The sequence below is a fragment of the Vicugna pacos genome, chromosome 34, assembly GCF_048564905.1.
Source record: "Vicugna pacos chromosome 34, VicPac4, whole genome shotgun sequence".
Classification (NCBI taxonomy): Eukaryota; Metazoa; Chordata; class Mammalia; order Artiodactyla; family Camelidae; genus Vicugna; species Vicugna pacos.
The window spans coordinates 17,951,394-17,960,120 of NC_133020.1; the positions used below are offsets into that span (position 1 = coordinate 17,951,394).

At 55.9% G+C, this 8,727-nt stretch overlaps 1 protein-coding gene across 4 annotated transcripts; it reads right to left on the bottom strand.

The window, feature by feature from the left end:
* Positions 1–454: 454 nt before the first annotated feature.
* LTBR (lymphotoxin beta receptor) lies at positions 455–6,680 on the bottom strand. 4 transcript variants are annotated; one of them, XM_031670751.2, is made up of 10 exons: positions 6,340–6,680; positions 6,105–6,201; positions 5,744–5,869; positions 5,513–5,665; positions 5,049–5,145; positions 4,822–4,913; positions 2,792–2,899; positions 2,496–2,521; positions 1,702–1,951; positions 455–1,347 (listed from the first exon to the last, which is right to left on the bottom strand). In XM_031670751.2, exons 1-10 carry the CDS (start codon positions 6,433–6,435, stop codon positions 1,106–1,108), a joined length of 1,287 nt encoding a protein of 428 aa, XP_031526611.1. In that variant the 5' UTR covers positions 6,436–6,680; the 3' UTR covers positions 455–1,105. The 4 variants fall into 4 exon arrangements, with proteins under 4 accessions (XP_031526611.1, XP_031526610.1, XP_006210907.1 ...); XM_031670750.2 differs by having other exon boundaries at positions 6,319–6,680; XM_006210845.4 differs by having other exon boundaries at positions 1,702–1,930; positions 6,319–6,679.
* Positions 6,681–8,727: the final 2,047 nt, after the last annotated feature.

The following is an 8,727-nucleotide window of genomic DNA, read 5'->3' on the forward strand; positions in this document are numbered from 1 at the left end:
CAAACACTTTTGCACTTAGCCTTGAGTCTGGGGGTTTGAGAATTGGCTGAGACTTAATGCCTACAGGATTTGCAGAAAAGTCTGATTATTTGAGGAAAACAGCCCATTTTACCTGTTCCAAGAAGTTCTGTAAGGGTGCGGTTGCGAAGTTTTTACCCAAGAGAGCCTCATGGGTGCACGTCCCCACTGTGCCATTTGCAGTTGAACTGGGCAGGTGACTCCCTCCCTGGGCCTGTCTCCCCACTTGTTAGATGGGAATCATCATTGTAGCTGCCTCCTCGGGGTCTTGTGAGGGTTGCATAGGATGAGCTTGTACAGCATTGAGAGCTCTGCCTGCCACACTGTATGCGATCACTGGCCAAACTGTCATCACACGAATTCCATGTACCAGCCCCTCATAGAAATGCCTCGTGGAATTAGGGAACAGCCTTTCTCTATAAATCCCAAGGAGATAAATGATCAATCTCTTCTTTATTTGCATGTGGTTACAATTTATAAATACACTCGCCACGTCCCTCCTCCTCCAAAACTTTCCCCTATACCTAGAACCCCACCCCAACCCCCGGTTATAGGGAGGTCACAGCCTCTCTCCTGTCTAGGAAGGGAGGGGAGTGTGGTCCTCTGAGTCACTCCAGCCTCATGTAGGGTCCACTTTGGTCCGTGCGAAGTGTGGGCCCACGAAGGGCCTCTGAAGCTTGGGCATGAGCACCATGAATCTGCCAGCGGTCCCGGTGATGTCCTTGCAGTGACCACGTGGCTGGCTCCCTTCCGTGCCATGCTCGGGGTGTGGATGCCAGTGGGGCAGCTGTTAGCGTCGCGTGCCCTGGCCGGGCCTGAAGCCGAGCTGGTACTGCCCCAGGGGGCAGGGTTCTGCTGCGGAGTCTCAGGCCTGCTCAGGCGGAGGTGAGTCCTGCGACGGGCACGGTACCCAGCCAGTGCCAGCCCTGCTCTCAGGGACATGTCTGAGGCCCAGCCCCTCAGGGTCCACCTCTCGGGGCCCCTACCCAGGCCCTCTGTCAGTCCTGTGTGGGTAGGGCAGCCTCCCTTCTCCTGGCTTCTCCCAGACTCCGTCAGGCGCGGGTGACAAATTGGGTCCTTGGCGCTGTCAGAAGGCGTGGCAGCCCCGTGTCTCCGTCTCGGCCAGGTGCCATGCTTTGCCATCCTCCTGGTAGGGCGTCGAGAGCCCAGGGGGGCCAGGGGCACCCTCTTCAGGGATGGGGTAGGGAGGCTCCGGGGGAGCTGGGGGGTCTCCGGGGCCCCGTGCTCCCCCCAGGACCGGCCCGTTATAGATGTAGATGTTGCCGGTGACCGTCACAGACCCGCCAGTGACGTGAATGCCATTGGTACCTGTGGGAAGGGAGGCAGAGTGAGGGGGCGAGGGGGCACTGCTGAGGAAGGAAGGCCTGTGTGCTCCCAGCACCGGACCCCGCTTCTCCAGTGCCCTCGGCTATCTCCCCTTTCCGCTGTCCCCCTCCGTCTGCTGTGGTTGCTTGATCTCTGCACTCCTTCCTCTGCTTCTGGGTTTTCCGTCTCTTCCCCACTTCTCTCTAGTCAGGACACTCTGGCTAGATGTCTAAGTCTCCCCTTGACCCCGTTTTAGTCTCCTCATCTCCGTCTGGCTCACACACTCTCTCTGCCCACCTTCCCTCCCACCCTGGCCCTGCCCACCCCCTCTTGTCCCTGTGCCGGCCTCAAGCTCACCGTGGGCCACCTGGCCTTGCTCTGGGATCTCAGCCTCCAGCTCCCTGGCCTGGCTCAGAGGACTCTGCTGTTGTAGCACTTCTTCCTCCAAACCTGGGTTCGGTGGGAGCCCAGCTGAGGCCGGGGTCAGTTCTCCAGAGGTGGACAGAAGTGGCTCTACCAGGTCAGGGACATATGGGTTGACCCTCGGGGGCTCCCAGCTTCCACCGGCAGTATTTGATTCCTCTCCCTGCAGGACAGAGGCCGAGAACTAACCAATGACATGGGCCTCAGACCTCATCTTTTTTTAATTCCCACACCCCACCCCATGCTTAGGCCACTCAGCCCCCTACTCTGCTCCTCATCGCACTCCCTGCCTCAGGGCCTTTGCATGTGTTTCCTCTTCCTGGAGCACTTTCTCCTAGGTATCCCGAAGGCTGGCTCCCTCTTTTTTTTTTCTTTCAATTTTTCTGCTCAAATATCTGCTGATCAGAGAGACCCTCTCTGTTCACTCTAAGATTATATACCCCCATGCTCTGCCAGTGTCACTCACTCTCCCACTATCATGCTTTGTTTAGCAATTATCATCTCCTAATACGTGGTTGTTTAACTGTTTTTGCTCCACTGGTAGGTATTTTGTTTCGCTTACTGCTATTTCCACAGTGCCTCGAACAGGGCCAGGTACATGGTATGCTTGATAAATTCTTAATTGAATGAATGGCTGGACACTGATGCTGCACCCTTATTCTGCCTGCCCCCACCTTGTTCACCATCCCCCTGTCCCCACTTGCTGCCCCCGCAGCCTTCCCCATTACCTCGGGGTGTCTCTTGAGCAGGGATCCTGCAACAGAAAATGAAATGGCAGGCCTCAGACCCCCAGGCTCTCCTCCTCCACACCCCCCACCATGTGCTGCTGCCCTCCCTGGGCTCCCAGAAGAAACAGGCTATCATGACCCTTCTGTGCAGCCTCAGAAGAGGGGCTGAGGGAGGTGATGTCTAGTGGGGAGCAGGCGTTGGGCATCTTACGGGTAGGGGGGTGCTGGATACTCCCTCCGGCCCCCCTCTGCCATCCAGGTGGACAGAGATGCCAGGTCTGCATCTGGCTCCTTACCCAGCTTTCTGCAGAGGGAGGGGTGGCTCTTCCAGGTGCAGGCCAGCACGGTGATGAGGAGCAGCAAGGAGATGAGGGGCAGCAGGATGGTCAGCACCAGCATGGCTCCTGCCAGGACAGCAGAGTGAGGCATGACGACCCCAGGAGGGCACAGGGCAAGGGAGTTAAGGAGCAGCTCTCCATTTCCCAGGCCACCCAGAGAAAAGGGGGACCAGCTTTCCCCTCCCAGCCCCACTGCAGTTCCTAAAGGTAGAATTGGAGAAACTTCCCTTGGGTTTCAGAGAAGGGGGAGGAACTCCTGACAGCCAGGAGAAACTCCGCCAGATGGAGATGTTTGGGGCTGGTGCAGGTGGCCACCTGCCTGGGGACCAGCATGGGGGCAGTCTTGCAGGTGAGGACAGGCGCTTGGACAGTTGGAATTGGGGGTGGGAGGCAGTCAGGGAGGGTGGGGCTTGAGGTTGCAAGCAGTCTCAGGCCACAGGGTAGATCCACATTTCTGTGGATGTGACCATCCTATATAAAGACTCGTGGCTGTGGGAGCTGGGGTTGCCCCTCTGTAGTTGTGGAGTGTTTATAGAGGTGAGGGAGCTGGAGTTCTGGCTTCTGGACTCTGCCTGTGGCTGCCTGGAAGGAGAGCAGGGCTGCAAGGTCTCCACCTGCTGGCCCTCCTGGCCGGCGCCGGGAGGTGCGGGAGCAGGAGGCTAGGTGTTGGACCATGCAGCAGTGGGTAACTGCCAACGTCCTACGGGCCTCGGCGAGGCCACGGACACCACGGAGACTGCCATGCCTGTCACCTGTGTCCTCTATGCCTGAGGACGGTCAGGAGGACTTGGACACTTACATACCAGGAGTTTGCTCCTTCTGGTCCACTCAATTCTGCAGCCTAACGGAATGCAGAAGGGGTGACACGGGGAAAAACTACACCTAGAGTCTTGGATACCTGGGTTCCTACCCAGTTATGTGAATTTTTAAGTCATTTCACCCCTTTGATCACCAGAATTTTCATAGATAAAAAGAGGAGATCAGCTTACATACTCTAAAATTCCAGCTCTAAGCTGCCCATCGTCTTTGATACACAGTTAAAAATTACTAAGAGGATGTGGAAAATCTATGATAGAGTTGGATGAAAAATTAAGTTACAAACATTCAAACGACTCTACTTTTAAAAAAATATATATTTTTTTCCAGTGCATAGAAAAATGTCTGGGAGGATATATTCAAAAATGTTGAGCGGCTTTGCTTGCTAGGTGCCGGTTCTGTGGTGATGTTTAGCTTTGTTTATTGGCATTTTCTAATTTTCTGCAGTGTGCATGTATTACGGCACGTGCTTGGGAGGAAGAAAGACCTAGAACAGGTCTTCATAATACCAATTACCACGTGGGTGATCTTGGGCAAGACACTTAACCAACCCCTCTGGGCCTCAGTTTCCTCATCCAGTCAGGATAATAATATGACTATTTCATAGGATCATTAAGAGGGTTAAATGAGTTAGTGAAAATCAAGTGTTCACAGAGGGCCTGACACACTAGCTCTCAATAAATGGAAGCTATGATTATAAATATATGGTCATTTTAGTAAAGTCAATGAAATAAACTCCCCCTTGATTAATAACAACTATGGTCATTAGAAACATCTTGTGATCCTCTATGAGGCGAGGAAACCAGTAGTTCCACAGGAAAGATCAAGGAAGAGTCAAACGTGGAATTCTCTCTCCAATGATGAAAGTATGTGATCTAATGCAGAGGAATCAGGCCAGTAAACGGATTGTGCAGCAGGTGGAGTGTCCAACACCACTACAGTGACAGCAGTTACAATTATATCTCAGCGTGGCCACGATACTATTTATAACTTACAAGTTTTATATATAATATGTAACTTCAAAAATGTGTGTAAGTAGAAATACTCCAATTTCTCTTTGAGGAACTTTTCTTCTCGCCTCAATTCTGACAGGAAAGGACTTTCTTTTCCCCATCTGTTTAGATGGTTGGAATTAGGGCATCTTCCCCGTCCCCGCGTCCCTGGCCCCTCACCTGGCATCTCGGGGGTCTCTGATGGATTTCTGCAGCTGGTGTCAGACTGGGCAGTGCCTGGCGCTGCCTCCACCAGGCCCTGGTCCTCACACCTGTGAAGGAAAGCACCCAGCTCAAGTGGGCTCCGGGCTGGAAGTGGGAGGCGGTCCCGTGGAGTTGAGTGTGGGGCAGGATTGTCAGCAGCTGGGGCTGGGAGGGTGGGAGGCATATGGATGGGGCACACTCACCTGGTGTGGGGCTGGCAGCGGGCGCTGGGGGAGGAGGTGTTCTGGAAGTGCCCTGCCTTACAGGGAACACAGTTGCTGTTAGCCTCCCAGGCTTCGTCTGGCAAGAGAAAGGCATGGCCAGCCAGGGTGAGCAGGCAAAGGGAGCCCAGCTGTGAGCTTCCTTTATGCCCACTGGGTGGCCCCCTCCCCACCCACCCACCCCACTCTGTAGCTTACACTGTTCCTGATCTGTACTTTGTCCTGGCTTTCCCAGGGCTGGAAGGACCCCTGAGCCCTGCACCACCCCAGTTCCAGGTCCCTGCAGGTCCCTTCTGTGGGCCTTTCCCAGAGAGGGAGAAGAGGCGTTTTATACCACAGAGAACTAACTGCCTGGGGGCTCCCCGTGGACCCAGCACTATGCCTGCCCGCTGTTCAAGATCACCCACCCATCCTCCTCCTCGCCCTCTGCCCCGGTGACCTCTGACCTCTGAGCTCAGCTTCGGTGCCAGGTGGGCAGTCAGAGAGTGGCTCGCAGTGTACACACTCAGAGTCCCAAAAGACGCAGAACATTCCTGGCCGGCAGCGGCAGCGGGTTTTGTCTTTGCTAGTGCAAGGCGTGATCTCCACGAAGCCCAGCACTGGCGGGGAGATGGAGGGCTCAGCGGAGGGGTGCGCTCCAGGAGATCCCAGCCCCAACCCCGGCACACCCCACTCACTCTGGTCACAGGGGCGGCACAGCTGGCAGAAGGAGAGATGGTTCCAGTGCTCGTTGTAGGAGTTTTCGGGGCACGTGGCACAAACCGTGTCCTGGCCGTGGCTACATTCAGCTGAGACGTGCGTGCCTAGGATGTGAGCGGGGCAGCAGGAGTGTCGGGGGCCTGGGGTTCCGCCGGCACCTCTGCCGCTTGCTGTGTGACCCTGGGCCTGTTCCTCCGGACTACATAGGAGGGACGGCCAGAGTTGCTCGCTCTAAGTCCGCCAGCTGTCTCTCCTGGGAGCCGGTGTCTGCCTCCATTCTGAGGCAGTGAGATGGGCTGGAGCCCCCTGTAACCCACCTCTCTGTCCCCGGCCTCTCACCTGGGGGGCAGCGGGAGCAGCAGACCTGATGCTTGGACTCGTAGTACTGCTTTTCCTGGTCCTGGCAGGTCTTGTTCTCCGTGCGGTATGGGGGCACCTTAAAGGGGAGACGGAGTGGGGGTAGAATTAGTCAGGGGTCAGCTGAGAAGGGCAGAGGGACGACAGAGAGGGCTGCCCAGACCCCTCTCCCCTAGCCAAGCCCGCCTCCACCCACCTGCACAGGCCCCTCCCTCACCAGCGGGGGCTGGGATACTGCCAGGAGACCGCCGAGGCCCAGGATGAGTGGCCCCCAGGCCAGGCCGCAGTGGGAGGTGGCCCAGGGCAGGCGCATGGCGGCCAGTTGGCCAGCCGATCAGATGGGTGGAGGCCTGGGAGGAGGGTGGAAGGCCTGGATGTCCCGGGCAGTGGTGGCAGCAGTTTCCTGAGCCCAGGGGCCAGGACAGGACTGGGGCTGACGTGCCCCCCGGGGCCGGAGCGGCCGGGCCTGGCCTGGCCTCCAGGGCTCCAGCGCCGGGCTCAGGAAGTGGGAGTGGAGCGGCGGCCGCGGGGCGGGGACAGGGAGCGCTGGGAGCTGAGGCGGCTGTCGCAATAGCAATCGGGAAGAGGAACAGGCTTGGCTGCCCCGACGCAGGGCGGGAGGGGACGGCCGGGAAAGCACGTGAGGGCAGCAGGGCCGGAACCGGGCCTCCTCCCTTCTTCGGAAGCCTGACTGGAGAGGAGGACGCAGGCACAGACCAGGCTCAGCTGGTGGGAAAGGGCAGCAGAGCCAGTGGACGATCCTCGGATGGGCCCTGGAGAGCCCAGCTGGGGCGGAGCTGACCCGGGAACAGATGGCGTTCCAGACAGGCACCAGATCCAAAAAAATGGAGGGGCCTGGGACAGTCAAACTTGGAGGTCTCTCGAGAGACCCTCGGAGAGCCTGGGACAGCCAGCCAGGCCAGCATCTGGGAAGCAGCAGTCCAAGTTGGCAGGCTGTCTAGGCTCCCGGGTTCCCACCCTGTTGTGTGACTTTTTAAGACAAACTATAAAAGAGTCACAAGCCAGCCAGCCCTCCCATCCCTGACCCAACCCAGCCCGCACATTATGGTACCCAGGTCACCTATGAGTCCCTCCAGAGGGTGCAGAGGCCCCTGCTCCCCATCCTCAGAGAATGTGGAGCACGTGTACGCCGTGTTCCCAGGAGCAAGGCAGCTGGGCTGGGGCTGGGCAGCCACTGCCCTCAGTCCCGGCCTCTCACCCAGAAGCCTTTGAACCCCTTTGAACTGGAGGGAACTGGCAGCCCACCAGTCCAGCCCCCTCGCCTTAAGAATGAGGAGACAAACCAGGTTGCCAGGTAGACAAGACTAGGATCCTAGGAGGGCTTGGTCTCGTCCCTGCCGTCTTGCTTCCCCCCATTTCCCTGCAAGCTATTAACAGCACCCCATTGTGCCCTATGCCAGTCTCTCTGGTCGCCAAGTTTCTGTGCTCCTGGCTAACTACTAACTGTCCTTGAGGGTCACTAGGGCTCTGGAAAGCACCCCACCCCAGGCTGCACAGCCCCCACGCAGGCTGCTCCCCATGACCCCAGCTCGCCATCTGCTGCAACGGCCTGCCCTGAATCTGTAAGTCTGGCTCCAGGAGCTTCATACAGAGTCCAGCACAGACTGCATGTCCAGCACATATTTCTGGACTATACGGATTTATGGCTCCTCCATGTCTCATAGCCAGTCCATGGCAGAGACAGCCTAGAGTCCAGGGGTCCTGAGTCTGGGTCCCAGCTCATTCCAGCAACCACACTGCCTCCTTGTGACTCAGGAATGCCTCTCTAGGCATGAGGGGCTGACTTGCTGTCTTGAGGGAGGTCACCTGGGCACCATGCACACCTCCGCCCTGGAGCGCCCTGTTCAGCATACATCCTTAATCTGTTTGCTCTGACTGGCTGGACTGGCTCCTAGTGGAGGAGCTGGGGTCCTGGTCAGGAGTGTGCCCAGGAGTGGGGCTCACAAAAGGGTGAAGGGGCTTGTCTGAGCTTTAGATACACCTCTCTCCTCTCCTGCTGCAGGCCTAGGACAGGCACTCTGTTGGCCAATGTCCAGGGCTGCCCAGGAAAAGAAGAAATGTCAGAACATCATACACTGCTCAGGTCAAGGGAGTGGAGGGTTGGGACTGGATGCAGCACTGAGCTCTTAAATGCAGAAAGGTCTGTGTGCGTGGTAGCCTTAGGTCCCTTATTCTTTTCCTAAAATTAAAAAAAAAAAATTTTAATTGAAATTTATTTGATTTACAATATTGTATTAGTTTCCGGTGTATGGCAAAGTTATCCAGTTGTATATATATTTTTTCAGGTTATTTTCAATTATAGGTTATTATAAGATATTAAATATCATTCCCAGTCCTATACAGTAAATCCTTGTTGCTTATCTATTTTATGTATTATTTTTTAGATTCCACTTATATTATTTGTCTTTCTCTGTCTGACTTACTTCACTTAGTATGATACTCTCTATGCCCACCCATGTTGCTGCAAATGGCAATGTTTCATTCTTTTTATGGCTAAGTAATATTCATGTATATATATAAATATACATACACCACGTCTTCTTAAACCAGTCATCTGTTGATGGGCACTTGGGCTGTTTCCATG